This window comes from Zeus faber (assembly GCF_960531495.2).
Source record: "Zeus faber genome assembly, chromosome: 1".
Classification (NCBI taxonomy): domain Eukaryota; kingdom Metazoa; phylum Chordata; class Actinopteri; order Zeiformes; family Zeidae; genus Zeus; species Zeus faber.
This window is the reverse complement of record NC_137193.1, coordinates 58,256,774-58,275,133: the sequence shown is the minus strand read 5'-3', so window position 1 is coordinate 58,275,133 and position 18,360 is coordinate 58,256,774. Positions and strand designations below refer to the sequence as shown.

The window sequence follows — 18,360 nt, the reverse complement described above, 5'->3', positions numbered from 1 at the left end:
AAGCCAGGCCGGAAAAAAAAAAAAATAAGATTACGTTTAACTGGAAATCCTCACCATGTGGCCGGAGAAAAGCTGACATTTTTGAGTTTTGAATGCAGTTCGTGCTGAGAGAATCAACCTCCCGATTCTAACTCATCCTACTTCTGACTTTGTGTCAATCTGCATCCAAACAATGATTATATTATTATTATTATTATTATTATTATTATTATATTAGATATTAGTTGGAACTGTAAAAATAATAATGCATGTTTACACTTGCAACTATGCTGTAAAGTGTCAGATCTATAGGTTTTAATTGTAAAAAGGCCTTTATTGTGTTCAATATTTTTCACCTTGCTTTTGGGATTGTAGCCTAAATATAGGCCTACACTCTCCCAGAAATATTAAAGTGAATTGCAGACAGGTCCAGATTTACTATTCTGAAACAGAATAGTATAACTGGGTCAGATGTCAAAAGTCTACAAAAAGAAAAAGGGTGCAGTTGACAAAAATGTTCTTCTTAATTTATATATCCATGCATTTTGGCCTCATGTGCTGTGGTGCATTTAATCCAAACCCAAGTGTCTAATGTGTTTTCTTTTGCTGTTGGTTTAGTGCTTTATTAACTCAATCGTCGTCTTGGCCCCAGTCTGGATCAGTGGCTTTTCGCGGAGCCGCTGTCCAGTGGCCCCCGGTGCTGATTGGCCCCTGTCCTGTGTCATTTCCCTAATGGAGCCTAAATGACCCCCGTGTTGACTCTGGGCGCGGCGCGCTGGAACGAACACACGCACGCACCCACGCAGCACAGGCACACAGGCACGCACACACACACACACACACACACACACACACACACACACACACACACACACGCACGCACACACACACACACGCGCGCGCGCGCGCCCTGATTGCGGCGACTGGGGAGTTCTCCACCGTCCGCCCGAGGAGCTGATTAGAGCTTTCACTGAAGGAAAAGCCCCTTAAGATGCGTCTCCCCAAACAAAACTACTCCCAATCGCTTTTAAATCTCTGCAAAGCTCTGGATCGACGGCTGATTTGTGACTGTCATCCAGTCCAACGTGGTTTATTGTTCACTTTCATGCGGCGCCGCTTGCGGTGCGGTGACATTATATTAAAAAAAAGTTAAAAAAAAAAACAACAAAAACGACCAATCTGCTCCTGATTAAACAAACACCGAGGTTTTACAAAGCGGTGCGAGCTGTGAAATTAATTCTCCCTGATTAAAAAAAGCCACCGCTGCGCCGCGCTGCTCGGGGGAGCAGCGCGGCGGCCATAAAACTGTGACGCTGCACTTATACGAGGCTTCCTCGACGTACGTGGAATCGCGTCGTTAGCGTCGCAGAGCCGCGCTGCACGCCTTTCGGAGCCGAAGAGCTTGTTTATTATTTGGAAACTCTGCGGTAATTCGTGACAAATTGTGTTGTTGTTTTTTTTTTGGGGGGGGGGGGCGTTTCAGATAGCTCCATCAGAGACGCATTGGCGGGCTTAACTTTAGTCCTCTCACGTTGACGCTTCAGAGCAGTCGCGGCTCGATTGAAAATGCTAAAAAAAAAACCCGCACTCGTCACGTTATCATCGTTTTACATGTGTTGTTTGTTAGTTATTGTCATCTCGTCACAATCAATGTCAACACCCACACGCGGAGAGGTGCGCGTGGATATAAACGCACGCGCCTAACGGTTGGAGACACGCACACGCGCGCAAAGGGCAAAACGAAAACCGTGTCGTTGGCTGCGCGGATTTGGGGATTTTATTTTTTTTTTTTTTTTCATCGCAAATTAAACATTTCATCGGTGAAAGTGCGAATGGTCTCTTCCGTTTGGAGGAAACTGTGAAAGGCCTTTTACTGTGGAGATGCTGTTCTGCGTCGCTCGGAACCATCCGGAGGCCGATTCTTTCTCGGTGAAATAACGAATTAACGAGGACGCCAAAAGAAAATGGAATGTTGTGGCACTAACGGTTGTAAAAGTTACAGCAAAAACTTAACAACAATATTATTATTTTTTAAATTATTATTATTATTTATTATTATTATTATTATTATTATTATTATTATTATTATTATTATTATTATTATTATTATGATAATATTATTAGTATAACAAATAATACTAACTTATAAATAATAATAATAATAATAATAATAATAATAATAAGAGTTATAATAAGAAGAACAATAATAAGAATTGTAATATAATAATAACAAAAACAACAACAACAAACACAACAACAACAGTAATAATAATAATAATAATAATAATAATAATAATAATAATAATAAGTTGTATAATAACAACAACAATTTTAATCACAATTATAATGTTGGCATATGCCATAGTGGATATTACTCATTTATTTTATACGTGTTATCCGGTATATAAGAAGCCTATTTCGTTCGACAGCCTTGTATTCCTCACGTTAAATGAAACAGATTCAGATCGAATGGAGTCCAATGTCATTTTAGATCGCTCGTTTCCCCACGCATAGTGATAATTTATCGGAGCCTTTTATTTTCGTTTTCTGTGAAGTTATGAATAAATCAAGTTTGTTTCCATTAGAGGAGAATTGCAAAATGTGTAGACCATCAATTTCTTCAGATGCTATATAAAAGGGTTAATTATAAAATACATTTCAAAAATCCAAATTTCAAATGGATTATTTCGAGACCATGAGGTCAATGTAAATGATTCGATGCTATAACAGTTGAAATCCTCCTGTCTCCCAGAGATAGATTGTTTTTCCGACTCCTCACTTCGGGATGTGTCTCTGACGGGACATGGTGGCGTTTCTGAAACACAGCAGAACAAATACAACACTTTTTGCAATCGAAATCTGCACAAACTTCAGGGGCCCCGGAGAGGACTTTGAGGCTGAGACGGGGAGGCTTTCTGCCCTGGCACCGGAATGGAGAGTGCAGGGGGAAAACTAATGATGAAAAAGTCTCCTCCATCCCTGCGCCTTCATTAAATACATGGAAAGAACCGGAGCAGCACATCTGGATTCAATCCCCCTCTCTTTGATGGCATCAAGTGTTCTTTTCCCAGATCAGGGGCTGGAAGCTACGGGATGTCTATGGCAGCTTGGAGCCGAGTCTCCTGCCATCTGAACACATGGATGGACCCCCCCCCCCCCCCCCCCCCCACCCCATCCCCCTCCTTCCATGTACTACCACCCCCACCCGCCCCCCCCCCCCCCCCCCGGTCCTCATTCCTCCGGTGCTTCACATGCTTTAATTCCACCCCCACGGCCCAGACTGTGATGGAAGGGATTGAGTTATCAGCTCTTTTTGGATGTCTTCAAAATAATGCTGTGGATGTTGTCGTTTTGAACAGCTGATACGCAGACCCTACCCGTCTTCAACATATAGGATAAAACACTAATCAGGGTGGTGATGATGGCGTGTGTGTGTGCGTGTGCGTGTGTGTGTGTGTGGGGGCGGCGACAAAAAAACGTCGCCACGTATATTACGGTGCTCCTATGCTTTTAGAGCCTGTTCCACTTCCCAGAGGTGTATCGGAGTTTTATTCATCCCCAGCAGATTTGAAGTGAATGACAGAGAGAAAGAGAGAGAGAGAGAGAGAGAGAGAGAGGCGATAAGCGAAATGATGGATGCACAAGTATGATACAGGGAAATGCATTGAATTCCACGTGTATCTATGTATGATTGGCCTACATTCATGTATTTTAGGTTATCCTTTCTTATTTACGTTTATATTTGTAAGTGCAATGTTTACACGTGATACCTGCGTTGTGTTTTAGTTTTTTAGTTGATCTTCAATTGTACTTATATTATTGTTTCCCATGCCAATCAAGCCCTCAGAATTGACTAGAACTGAGAGAGAGAGAGAGAGAGGGAGAGGGAGTGAGAGAGAGAGAGAGCGAGGGAGGGAGGGAGGGAGGGAGGGAGAGAGAGAGAGAGAGAGAGAGAGCGAGAGAGAGAGAGAGAGGGAGGGAGGGAGGGAGAGAGAGAGAGAGAGAGAGAGAGCCTGCCTCCCCTGCCTTCTAACTGGAGCTAAATGCACTTTTACGCACGGACGACGAGTCGTGCGCATCTGGTCGGCATCAGCAGCGGCGGTGCTGTGTGAACTCAGTCAGTTCAGACCGTGACTCGGGGAGGGAAGCTGGAGGAAAAAAACAAACCCCTCTTCTTAGAAAACTCACTTTTGAAACACGCGGAGGAAGGGTGTTTCACTCGGTGACGTGCTGCTGTTACCGCGCAAGAAGTGGATGGATCGGCGACGTTTTTGAACGGGAAATCGAGAAAACAGAAACACTTTGTTTTCCTCCGTGTGTAAAAAAAAAAAAAAGTTTGTATTTTTTTTCCGACGCAGCGTTTTGGATGTGAACGCATCAGCAGTTTCTTTCGGCTCGTTTGCTTTGGAGGCGTTTTGTCCGTGCGTTTTGTATTCAAGGATCTATTTGGCAGTTTTTGCTTTTATACTCCTATTATTATAATCGTCGGTACATTTTCCCCTCCACCGTTTCCTATTTGCGTCATGACTTCTAGCTATGCGCATGTAATGGACAGGCAAGCATCTATAGCGAACCGCCTGGAGAGTCCTATCACTTCTAACCTGGAAAGCCTTCAAGCCAAGAAGAACTTCTCGGTCAGCCACCTGTTGGACCTGGAAGAGGCCGGGGAAATGGTGGGAAGCCAGGCGGACGACAGCGTCGGGGAGGCGGGGAGGAGCATGCTGGAGTCCCCGGGGCTGACCAGCGGGAGCGACACCACCCAGCAGGAGAGTGAGTGGGAAAAGATGAAATAAGTAACACGACTCGTACACGAGCACGTGATCTGTGGGGAAAAGATATATAAAAATGTATATATGCAAAGAAAATCCAAACGTCATATGTACATATGATTTTTTGGGGGGACTATTTAAAATCACAATGTATAATGTTTGTTTTCATAATCTTAGCTGCGTGTCTTTGTGTGGATGCTGTTAAAGAGTAGGAAGAGAGGAAGAAATGCTTGATGGGAGGTTAAAAGAGGTTTTGTTTTTTTTATTATTGTCATAGGTACAGCAAAACAGCATGGAGGCAGTTATTGCTGGCTATGAAATTTTTATATTAAAAAAAAAATTGAAATAGTTATACAAGTAGAATAAAATAGTAATGTAGTTATATAAATATGATATAAAAAATAGTAATACAAATACGGTAAAAAAAAAAACAACAAAGAAACAAAACAAACAAGATGCATGCAAAAAACATATACATGATAATACAGCTGAGTAAAAAAAAATGTGTATATATATATATATATATATATATATATATATATATATATATATATATATATATATATATATATATATATATATATATATATATAATGAAAACAATCCGACAAGGAGGTCGGATGGAGATGGAAGTGGAAGTGTAATTATGGTAATACCTCATTAATGCTTCTCTAAAATGACCATTAATTCATCATGAGCACTTAGATGCCGGTGGGGTGTGGCGTGATGATGTTGAAGGGGCCTGGTCTGTCCGGTCAGTCATAAATCTTGAAAAAAAAAATACAAAAAAATAAAAATAAAATAAAAACACAGACCTCTGAGATGGTCGTGGACAGACATGGAATTCGCCGTGAAAAGGCTTTAGAATGCGATCGAGTTGGACACAGGCCAGTGGAGGGGCTGACAGAAGCGTTACGGGCCTTTAATGAGTGTTATTGTTATTTTACGGCCCAAATCGTCCCCGCGTGAGGGCCGTGCGGGGGGAAAGTGGGGAGGTCACGTCGTTAATCCACGGTTATTTGGGCTTGTCAAACATTTTCACAATATTCACGCGTAATCATTTGTCATAATTATCCACGTCTCCTCGGCCCAACTATTAAAGAATCTGGCTCACAAGAAGTCAGTGGATCTGCCTGTGTGTGACTGGCAATAGTTAGACATTTTTCTCTTTTTCAAAATAAAAAAAAAAGAAGAAAAAAAAATAGAATTAATCACACCATTTGTAGGAAACGTATAAAATCCACTTAACTAAGATATATATTACATTACATACAAATACACAATTTGTATGTCTCTATTTAATGTATTTATTTAATAAGAAATATCTGTAATCCGTAATGGTGCGGTTTTTGCCAAACAAATATTAAAACATTTGGAAAAGCACGTACATACAAGAACGCGCACACGCATACACTCACACACACTTATATATATATTTATACATATAATTTTATATAATATATATATAATTTCTGACATAATAAGTTAACAATTGAAACAATATTCCCGATTGATCTTTTTGAATTCATCAATTTTTATAACCACATTATTTGTTATTAATCTAAAATCATAGTATTTTTTTTTAACAAATGTTATTAGGTAGGCGATCAGGCTCCCTTACATCAGGAGCGTCCAAAACTTTCTCCGATGGCTGGCGATGAGGTAAGACTAATTATACAGTGTGTGTTGGCAGCACATATAATTAGGCTGCTAATGGCTTTGATTTGTAGTTTTATGTCTCACCCCGGGGCTAATTAAAAGCCACAGTCACTGTGAACCTATTAAAAGAAGTGACACTTTAGTGTAATTTATCCAGGATAAAAATATTTTGCTGTAGCCCATATCCCAAATCATACAACGATACAAAGATGAGGATTTATTTTTTCTTTGGTTTTCCATTTTGATTGGAACCTCATTAAACCGCGGGGCATACAACGTTTTAGTCCAAAATGTTTGGCTGTTTGAATGCCGCATTGCAGCCGTCCAAGTCTCATACGTGCCTTTATTATGACTTTAAGATATCTTTGTGCGACGGCCTGAGGTGGACTCATCCTAAAATGTTTATTTATGTACAATATAAAAAATATGAAAACGTGACGATTAAAATATTAGCTATCATGTAAACATAATATTACAATAACATTATTAAAAACGACAACACAGGGCGCTCATATCACTCGCTTTCCCTAGTTTGAGCGCTCAATACAATAGACTAAGCTGCCCTGCAAGTTGTCCAACATCCGACATTTCAGAGGGGATGTATTCTACGTTTTTAAGATAGAAAAAAAACCCCCAATGAGCCGCAGTTTACTATTACACTATGTACATATTAAAATACGTATTATAAAAGAGTGATTTATAGAATACGTCTCCTTCGTTTTTCCTCGTTCTTTAAATGAAGGCTTTTCTTTCCTGTTTTCCGATTGGTTGATGAGGCCACGTGACAGACCAAGGCAAACCCAAGCGAAGAGAGTTTAATTGCGACGTTTTACGTTAGTCGGGGTGACGGCGAAGGCAGGCTGCACAGGCGCGTCAGGACCCTTGCGCTGGTCGCGGGGGACAACAGTCACACAGAGGTTAAAAAGCAACAACAACAGCAGCAACAACAACAACAACAACAACAACAACAACAACAACAACACGAGTGAGCTGGTTTTACCGTGTTCCATGTGAAAAAATATACTTTATATTCTTACACGTCCGTTCTAAATAAAGCGTGTACCGTATTTGCCAAATGAATCTTACAATGAGAAAGTATGTAAAAAATAGAAATCAGCAATTCTATCGCAAGGGTGCAGAGATTGACGTGTGTGTGTGTGTGTGTGTGTGTATTGTGTTTTAGTGCTTGTGTTTAGTTTGCATATGACTGGCCTCTGCATGGTGACATAAAAATCATGTGTGTGTATTTCAATCTTCCTATTTTTACTTGGTCCACCAGATAAATCGCATTCTAGCGTGTGTTCGGTGCATTTGATGAAAAAAAAAAAAAAAAAAAAAGCCCCCAAAAGCATAAAATCTACAGAACTTAGAAAATGTCTCAATTGTTTATATGTCAATTTTACTACAGATGTACACTTTTTATTGAACAGTTGAAGACGTTTTTTATGCACTTAGAGGCAATTTACCACTTGTTGCATTACTGTTTTTTTTTATTTTTTGGTAAAGAAAAATCCCTTTATGTGTAAAAAAAAAAAAAGGAGCAACAGTCAGTCGGCATCACACCATCCGTTTTGAATGTGGCTTATTTATTATTTGATCTTGATGTGTTTTGACATGGTGCCTTTGTTTAAAACTGGCGCATGCATATAAATTAGCGTTTTTATTTGAGTCAGACTCTTGACAAGGAATGCATTGACACACACAGAGAGGCCTGCAGCTGACTACACTGTTTACTCTTTTAAAACCGACTGCGAGGTGCCACGGTTCCCCATATGTGCCAGAGCCTTTTGTTTACGCACGGATCCGTCTCTCTCTATCTGTCCGCAGATGAACAGATCAACACGGAGGAGAAAAAGAAGAGAAAGCAGAGGAGGAACAGGACCACCTTCAACAGTAGCCAGCTGCAGGCGCTGGAGCGGGTGTTCGAGAGAACACACTACCCCGACGCTTTTGTCCGAGAGGACCTGGCCCGCAGAGTCAACCTCACAGAGGCACGGGTGCAGGTACCAGCAGAACCTCTGCCACGATAACCTGAATAACCAAATGTTTTTAGAGATACACATGTCAGGATAACCAGATGAACAAAAAGTTTTTAAGGATATATACATACCAGGATACCCAGATGAACAAAATGTTTTTAGAGATACACATAATTCCTCTGGTGGTACGATAGTGAACTTTAACCATGAAGATGATCAAATACAAGCTGTTCCATAAGGAGAAGCTGCTGTCACTACCATTATAACAACAGTGTTTTCCAGCATCTTATACCAGGGGGACCCCTAAAATATCTAGGAATATGGCCAAGCATTTTCAAGTCATGTAAATATGACAGTAAATTTTTTTTTCCAGCTACCCTTTTATGTGGGACTTCTTGTGTTTAAACCGATCCAAGGAGTCCTCATTACACCCAGAGGAACTTGTTAAATGTTGAACATTCAATTGCTTTAACAACCAAACAACCAAAAGCATGTTCTCCTTTGCAATTTCAGTTCGGTGTAATTTTTATAGTTTACATTTCTTTGGTTGAGTCTAAGTTGACGTCATGTAAACTGTAGATATCAAATGTACCACCTAAAAACAAAAAATGTGAAAAAAAAAAAAAAAAGAAATACTTATTAACGGTATCACACATTATAAACCTAACTGAACTAAAGCACTGAGTTTGATTTGATAGTAGATGGAATTATCCTATTGCTGGAATTATGTTGATATAATAATCAACATAACATAAAACAACAAATTACTATTTACATCAGATTACTATTTACGTGAGCAAATTTATGTCATCATTGATGTAGTCAATTTTGTTTTTGTCCTTCCATGAACGTTTAGATTTAATGTAAAGTACATACATCAATACACATTCATGTAATGTAAAACAGTTAAGTTATCTAATACAAACATTTAATATTGAGCACTACTCCACTTTAATCAGAGACTGTAATGAGGATGTTTTACCTGGGGGGAAAGAGAGAGGAAAATTGAGAGAGAGAGAGAGAGAGAGAGAGAGAGAGATGAGAGAGAGAGAGAGAGAGAGAGGAGAGAGAGAGAGAGAGAGAGAGAGAGAGAGAGAGAGAGAGAGAGAGAGAGAGAGAGAGAGAGAGAGAGAGAGAGAGAGAGAGAGAGAGAGAGAGAGAGAGAGAGAGAGAGAACATCTGCGATTAATGTGTACCAGAGATGCAGAAATCCTTTGATAAAAGAGACTTTAGGCTCATTCCTGAGGCTTTGCGTAACCGGACACTGTGCCTCCCCGAGCCCCTGTGCGCCCACAGCGTTTAATAACGGATTTGAATTTACAGCAAGGAACAACATTAGCACCCCCACGCAGGGCCCTCATCGTCTGTTTGGCCGGCAACTAGAGAGAGGCTGGGGTTAAAGTGTCGGGAGGGGTGACACAGTTTGTAGTGATGGCTGCTGAAGTGCTGCATAGGTAACGATAAAGTGTGTGTAGGGGTCTGAGGCGCACAAACACTCGAGCTTTCTGCTGCAAAAAACGGCATCATTCAGGTTTTTTATGGGATGGAAATTGACTTTTTCCCCAAATTGACAATTCAAACATAAATATTTTAAAACAAAGCATCTCGCACTGCAATAAATCCTGCAGAACAAAAAGCATGTTTTCCTCAGAAATGGTGCACGTGTGAGAGGTTTACGCACTAAATCAATCGACTTCTCGGGGCTTCCATTGACATTTTAATTGCGCGAGTAGTTCCGTCGATTCAGTTCTCCTCCTCTGTTCTCCTTGTTTTCGGCTTTTGCGCCAGGTCTGGTTTCAGAACAGAAGAGCAAAGTTTCGCCGGAACGAGCGCGCCATGCTGGCCAGCAAGAACGCCTCGCTCCTCAAGTCCTACTCGGGAGACGTGACGGCGGTGGAGCAGCCCATCGTACCGCGCCCCGCGCCCCGCCCCAACGACTACCTGTCCTGGGGCAGCGCCGCTCCATACAGGTAAATAATTCTCAGTTTATCTGTTCATAACTAATACGAACAATTTCTTTTTTTTGACATCTCGTCTTGACCAACCCCTTGCAGTAAGCTCCTCTGCTGCGGACCCTCTATTTAGAGTGAATAATGTACTAACCCCCACCCTAACCGTAGTTTAACGTCACTGTAGCATCGCTGCTAACCTTGAAACTGTGAGTCTTAGAAAGTAAAACTGTTCATCATGACTCTATCTGTGCTTGCCGCTATGCAATATACCCTTTTTCTTAAAGAAAACCCCAATAGGTCATGTTCAATAACCACATTGTAACTTCAGGCCCAAACCTCAATCCCTGACACACACACACACGCACACACACACACACACACACACACACACACACACACACACACACACACACACACATCCACTTACACACACATACACACACACACACACACACACACAGGTATACGCTTACACAAACACACACTCAGAAAGAAGCCCGCCCGATGCCTTGGCCTGCCCTGACCTCGGCGCGGCTCACTGTTATTGTTTCATTTCCTCTCCCTGCATCTGTCCGCCTCCTTTCCTACCTGTTGCATGCTCTTCATATTTACCCTATCCACTGTTTATCTCCGTCTCATCAAACTGGATTTCTCAGAGGCTGTCGTTGTGCCGCGCCGCAGCTTTTAATAAGTAAAAGCGCGGCGGGTTTACGGCAGGTCTGAGTGTTTGAAATGCATGCTCAGAACAGCGTGGCTGCTTGTTGTGCTTGTAGTGGTCGCCCTCGAGGAGTTCCACCTTCCTCACCCGTCCCTACGACCGACCTCACGCTCTGATGTTATCTCTCAGCCACCGTAGCCTTTAAAAACTGAGCGATGTTTCTATTGCCTTAATAGAGTCATTTCTGCACCGTCTGTCGTGAAGGACCGCTCACGTGTGTGGGCCTCAAGTAGTTGTGTTTTACCAAAACACATTTCTCTCGTCTCCCCGGGAGAAGGAGAGGGGTTGCGGTGGGATCCTATGACCCCCGGTGACAAGGTGATAATGTGAAAACAAAGCGTATTAAATCCACTATTGACCCCTCTGACCCCTCTCTGCTATTCTATACCAGATACTGAACTCTAGAGAGACTCGGGGCCCGCTAGGCAACATTTTTTGTGACTCTGGTTACATTGGTCATGATTTACTGTAATCCTCCCTTATGAAACTCGGTATAAAATGTCCAACCCTGCGGCTGCGGCCAAAAGCTTCTAGTTTAACCTCAGCGAGGGCTTTGGCTGGGTGCTGTCGAGTTGGGAAACCTTCTTGACCAGAAATAATGCTATTTGGAACACACTAATGTGGTGCTAACACATCGCCATTTTATTGTATATTATTCTAAAGCTGGTATCCAATGACGGAGGGGGGGCCAATGCGAGTGCCACAGAAAATGCTGCCCTCAGAAAGCAAGTATGCTTTCACTTTACACATTACATTTAATCCTAAGGCTCATAAGTGTCTTAAAGTCAGTTTTTTTTGTCCAATAGCATCTTTTTTCGCATGAATGATTGATTTGTATTTCCACAGCCGCAGCCTGTGCAGTGGGGTCTGCCGGGGTGACGCTTACAGGTGATCTAACCTTTTCCCCCCTCTCTATCACTGTCTTGTCTCTCAGCACCATGGCCTCTTACTCTCCAACCTGCTCCAACACCAATACATCCCAGGGAATGAACATGGCCAACAGCATCGCCAACCTGAGGCTCAAAGCCAAGGAGTACAGCTTGAACCAGGTGCCCACGGTCAACTAAGGGGGGGCGGCTGGGAGAGAGAGAGAGAGGGAGAGAGAGGGAGAGGGGCTCTTAATCGTAGAGGGGCTTTGGGCCTGCGCCGGAGGGGAAGGAGACCCCCCCTCTCCGAACGCCACTGGACCCCAAAAGACAGAACCGGGACTCTGGGAACGATTGACGCGTCCCACGCCCCCTGCCATGGAGTCTGATCGTGAAGTCTTCCTCTCCTCTCCTCTGTCTGGAGGCGCCGCTCAACGTGGCGCGCCTCCTGTTTTATTCAAAGAGCTCCAGGGCACCTGACGTGGGACACCGAGCTATGGGGGGGCTTTTTCCTGAGCCCGTGCATCGCTCAACTCTTGTTTGTGCTAAAGGGATCCAGATTGGATGCTGTAGCCGGCCTTGCCGAGTAGTTTTTTTTTTTTTTGTTTGTTTTTGATTCTGATGTGAACTGAAAAGAGGAGGGGAGCGAGTTTTTTGTGGAAGCGTCGTGTCGCGGAAATCGACTCGCTCGCCCGCCCCCGTCCGGGGCTCACCTTCGAGGCCGACCCGAAGCCCATCCGAGATAAAGAGACTCCTGTACGGACTTCGCTTTGAACTCTGTCTCCCCCTTTTTTTTTTTTTTTATTCGTCCGAGGTGCCGGATTGGATTTGCCCAAAAAAAAACAACTGGGATCAACAGCTCTGTTTAATCAACGTCAGCCGAAGAACATTTTAAAACAAGGACTTCCTCATCCACGTTAAGTGGGAATTAATAACATTTATAATTTTTTTTTTTTTTAGTTTTACTCCCAATGTTTTCTTTCACATTTTTTCAATGTAATACCACTGACAAGCAAACATTTTCCTGCATTTTGATTCATGTAATAGTCCAGTATACAGAGAAAAAGGCTAATGTATTTCTGAATCCAAAAACAGTAGATTCTCTTAATTTCCTATGATAACCGATATTTGTAACAGAATAAAATGTATATTAATAAAATGCATTTCCAGCAATGCAACGCCGCTGTGTCCTATTCACAGGGTCAATTTAATCCTTCATGTAAATAGAGACGAATGCCGGCTTGAAAACAAAAAAAATGAAGGAAAATCTTTTTATTTTTTTTATTTTATAATTCCCCAAATGTGTTAGGCTCAATAACAAAACAAACTGTTGAAAAAAATATGATGGAAAAAATATGATTTCAGTAGCTTTAGATATTGCTATGCCTGCGATTGGAAAACATGGAAAATAGCTTCGACGGACAAAAAAATTCTCGGTGATCCCGACAACACGGTCCATTGTGACACTGAATTGAACTTTATTAAAAGTAACTTTATAGCGGGGACCCTTTTGAAATGCAAAACGATCTTGGAGGTTGTGCGGGAGAGCCATAAACAAGAGTTATAACTTGAGGACAGATTCTCCTTCAGAGAAAACAACTCGGGGAAAACCTCAAGCTGTTCCAGCAGCGAGGCCTTTTGCTGATTACCACAAACTAAAGTTTCCATCTTAAAAACAGTATTTATGATTGGGGAAATCCTCTCTTAAATATATAGGGGCCCGCGGGCCTCATTTACCTGTGCGGCTGTCAAGAAAGGAGTTTCTTCCTTATGGCCGCTCATAACTTCTTCATGGACAGCGCAACTTACCGTAGAGCTGTGGTTCTAGCATCGCAGTAACTGTGTGTGTGTGTGTGTGTGTGTGTGTGTGTGTGTGTGTTTTATCCTGCAAGGTATTGCCCCCCCCCCCCCGATACACCTGGAATTTACTGTACGTGTGTTAAACTTTTGGATCGGGTTCAAATATATTTTAGCTGAATTACATTTACACCTGGCATTGATATGTGTCTCCTCTATCCGTGCCGATACCGGATCCTTCTCTTCCCCACGAAAAAACCCCCACAATTTAATTTAGGTCACTTCCCCTCACTATGTCCAGGAAATAGCAGGGGCTACAGAACTTGCACAGTTTAATGCAGTTTTACTTTTTTTTTTTTTTTTTTTCAGAACCGCGAATATAAATTTTACATTTTAACATTTTTGTAAGGAATACCCAGCTCTCTGTTGGAAACGAGAACAAAGACAACCGTTCCGACGCATCGCCGTAGATCACCGCGTTCACTCCACGCCGCGAGCATTGTCAAAGATGTCGCCGTTTCCGCTCTGTCGGTTTCGGCCGATCAACTCCACACTGCGCGTTTGACGTATTTACACTCGGTTTTATGCAATTACACGTTGTATCGTCAACAATCCAATCACATCCAATCAGGACGCACGTTTACGCCACGTGTCGCAACGGCCGGACGCGGGGAACGTGTCTTGCGCCATTTGTTGAAATGTGCTTTTTACAGTAAGTCTAGAGTGATTTATAACTACTCAGTGCTGTGAAGAGGCTCCTCCTGTTGCCCAAAACAATATCAGCTTCAACATATATGAGCGTCAAACCGGTGCCGCAGCAGCAAGACCCTCCGACGATGTCTTTCTGGAGGTTTTTTGGACCTCTATAGAAAATTACAATGCTAATTTCTCACCGAGCCTCCTGTTTCCTGATGCCCCGCCCTCCTACTCCCCTCCATTTTATTTTCTGCGGCGGTTGTTTTCCTGACCGCTGATCCCTGACCATGGTATGTCCAGTGTCAGACCCCCACCCCCACGCCCACCCGCCTCTCTCCCCTGCCAGGCGCCCACTCTCACCTTTCACAGCCGGGGCTCGGTTGACCTGAAGTGATTCCAGATGTGGAGATCTCTTTGACCCCCCCCCCCCCCCCCCCCTACCCCGTACCCCTTTCCACCCCGCTGTACTCCCACCTAACCCCCCACCACCCACCCACCCACTCCTCCTCCACCTCTTCGCCCCGGGCCCTGGCCACTCCATCAGGGCTGACAGCGTCCCCTCGGACGGGCGTCTCTCTCCGCCTGAGCACATGACATACAAGGCAGCTCGCTCCGACTCTCAGCAGCACATCTGGAGCTCATTACAGAGGAGACAGTAAGAGAGAGGAAGGCGGGGGGAGTCTGCGTGCAGTGTGTGTCAATGTGTGTGTGTGTGTGTGTGTGTGTGTGTTTGTAAGAGAGTGGGAAAGAGTGTTTTTTGACCCTCCCCCCCCCCCCCCCCCCTACCTTTTATCCATCTTGTTGTTGGCTTTTTCACTCCATTTCGACTCTTTTTCTCCTTGTCTGCTCCTCTGGTTTGCCCCCTCTCCTCCACCCCCTTCCCTCCCTCTCTCCCCCGTTACTTCCTGCGGCAGTTTTCTTTGTCCCACTGTCAGTGCCACATGATCACAAATACTTTATTAATGAGCGGTTTTGGAAAGAGCTTAGCGCAGAAGAAAAAAAAAGAAAAGAAGAAAATCCACGAGCAGCGCGGTCCTGAGTGAAATACTGCACAGCTGTTAACAGTGTGCGGTTTGGGTGCGCGACCAGAAGAATGTCCCGAGATGTGGAGTTTCCACGCAAAGTCAAGTTGACGGAGAGGTTGCGCTGTTTGTGTGATTAAGTCACTATTACTACACGCTCTCGTAAACACAGATGCAGCCGCCACCGGGACAAAGTAAGAGGAGCCTCATTAAGTGTCGTCTCACGGTTCAGACGGATGCCCGGAGCCGGTCCAGAGGTTGATTGGTTTGTCCGACTGCTATTTATACGCGTACTAAAGTTATACGAGCATGTGTGGAATTTATTTATTCATGCAGGTCACGAAAGCACTCCAATTCTTAGGAGTCTTCAAAAAGAATAATGTGAAAAGTAAGCGGACGGAATAAGCTGATGAGTGTTTTTTTTTTTTAACTTTATAGCAGGATCATGGGATTTTGACTTTTTAATTTAGTTATTTCTATCCAATTAAAGATAGACCTGCTTGGAACAAGAAGTGAATGGTAAACATTGACTTTCGTATTTCTTTATTTATTTATTTGTTTGTTTGTTAATTTATTCTTATATTCTTTTATATATACACATATGTACTTTAAATATCACTCAGCAGGGTCGAAAAGAAAAACAAAACAAGAAAACACCCCACCTTGGCCCAAAAGTCGCCGCCCAGTAACCTGATGCGGTGCATGCGACGGGGGGGAACAAAGATAGTTTTTGTCTCGTCCTTGAGGAAGTTAATTATGGCGCGATAATCATTTGGGTTCGGACTAAATGGCCGCTGTGGTTGAGTGAATTAGCATTTTAATTTCCGTTGGCGTGGTTAGACATCGACCAGGGTCCAGGGCGAAAAAAACCAAAACAACAATTACGGTCACCGACGTGCATCGCGTTCCAAGACTTCGTCACTGTATAATCATCGTCAGATTTCCCAATGTTTGCAACGCATATTCCCCTATGGCGCATGAACTATTTTGAGAATTTGCTTTTGGAGGTTTTTTTTTTTTTTTTTTTTTTTAACAAGAAGCGATCTCTTACGAGGAGCTTGGCCTCTCACAGTGGAACACATGTGGACGACCTGGGAAATATGCAAGAGGTCCCGCGAGGAGCTGAGGAGGACATAAAAAAAAACAACAAAAAAAAAAACAAAAAAACCAACAACCCGGACTGTAACAAGCAGCGCTTCAAAAGAGTACCCACAGCGGTCGAAAATAATCTATTGAACTTTCAGATTTACTGTGACCATAAAACAGCTCTGCCGATCAGTTCTCGGGGGACAGCTACCACGCCGCTCGCCGTGAACGTTCCAATGTGTCTTTTTAAAGAGCGTAGTCGTATAAAAAAAGACGAGCGCGTTTGACCGTGACCGTGGATGACACCGTGCTCGGAAGACGACAGAACCAGGAACTAAGGGCAGACGCTAACCGGTCCCCTCCGCCCTGTCCAAGACGCAGCACGAGAGGGTCGAAACCCAGCCGACCCTGCCCCAGGTCGGGGGTGGAGGCCGAGCCGAGAGTTGAGTGATTCGGGAGGTCTCCCTCCTCCGAAGCGAGGTGTGGGCGGTGCACATGGCGGCTGTGATCCGCGGCCTCAAACCCCCCTGGTAGTCGCCGGCTCGTCTCCTCCGTATTCTCTACTGTCTTACCCCCTCTGCTGGGCCCCGAGCGCCCTCGCAGTGCGGCTGCTGCTGCGGGTCACGGGAGGCCACCGGCCGCCGAGCAGAATCGAGCGCTGGCGCCGAACTCGGAGGGCCACGGTTTGAAGGTGCGCGTTTTCTGTGTTCTCGTTCTCATTACTTTAATCCAAAATCAGGAAGGCCTTTCGAATCAAAGGCGCTGCGTTGAATTTGCTGATTAGGACTGTTTTGTTGCTATAATCATTACGTTTAAGTTTGTGATAGCACTTTTAAAAATTATTTTTCTTTTTCCCGGCTTAAACGTTAAACATTTGGAATGTTTTCTGCTACGAAGGAGGGTCTGAACAATAAATACATTGCAAAGTCAGAATTTGGATTTTCACACTCGCCGGATACTTGCTGATTCAAGCTGTGGTGGTGGTGGTGGAGTCAATAATGTCCATTACAGTGATGCCGCTTTCAAACCTTGTCAGTGTGGCCGCCCCCCTATTGCCCCGTTTCCAGCAGGCTGTGAACGCCGGCCAGAGGAGAAATGCCGGGGCGGAGAATCTGGAATCTGCTCCATGCTGCAGTGAGACAGTTGTAGATGATTATTTTGGGGAACATGACACCGGGGCTAGATCAAACTGGTTATATTGTAGGCACATACTATGTATAATGGCCGTGCATGTGGTCCAAACGTGTGTACAAAGAATGAAGGTGTGTGTGGGCACTTGAAACAAGGAATAGTGTGTGTGTGTGTGTGTGTGTGTGTGTGTGTATGTTTGTGTGTGTGTGTGTGTGTGTGTAAGACTAGCGTGTTTTTCCATGTGTGTAATTGTGTTCGTATGCATGCATATGTGAGAAAGAGAGTGAGCTGTGTGTGTGTGTGTGTGTGTGTGTGTGTGTGTGTGTATGTAAGAGTAGCGTGTTTTTCCATGTGTGTAATTGTGTGGGTATGCATGCATGTGTGAGAAAGAGAGAGTGAGCTGACTGTGTGTTTGTGTGTGTGTGTGCGTGTGTGTGTGTGTGTGTGTGTGTGTGCGCACACGTCTTTTGATCAGCGCCCTAACTTGAGGCTATGAGGAATGTTTCTTTTTTTCTCCTTTGAAGGCCGTTTGAGTTTTCTGTAATAGTTTTGGTTCAGCTGGGGTTTGTGCGAGCGCTCCGTATAAATGGGGGCAAGCTCTGAAATGAATATCATTGTCACATCTCGTGCCAGAGCAAATTCCCTGTCCAAAACGAGCAATTTGGAGCCGACGCCTGCCACGGAAAATCTGTCTTCAATTTTCCCC

The 18,360-nt window shown here is 43.6% G+C and overlaps 1 protein-coding gene across 3 annotated transcripts; it reads left to right on the top strand.

The window, feature by feature from the left end:
- The first annotated feature begins 4,064 nt into the window (after nucleotides 1-4,064).
- On the top strand, nucleotides 4,065-12,259 carry prrx1b (paired related homeobox 1b). 3 transcript variants are annotated; one of them, XM_080002097.1, is made up of 5 exons: nucleotides 4,065-4,749; nucleotides 8,235-8,410; nucleotides 10,175-10,356; nucleotides 11,720-11,785; nucleotides 11,991-12,259. In XM_080002097.1, exons 1-5 carry the CDS (start codon nucleotides 4,503-4,505, stop codon nucleotides 12,121-12,123), a joined length of 804 nt encoding a protein of 267 aa, XP_079858223.1. In that variant the 5' UTR covers nucleotides 4,065-4,502; the 3' UTR covers nucleotides 12,124-12,259. The 3 variants fall into 3 exon arrangements, with proteins under 3 accessions (XP_079858223.1, XP_079858225.1, XP_079858224.1); XM_080002099.1 differs by having other exon boundaries at nucleotides 11,720-11,781; nucleotides 11,991-12,195; XM_080002098.1 differs by lacking the exon at nucleotides 11,720-11,785.
- Nucleotides 12,260-18,360: the final 6,101 nt, after the last annotated feature.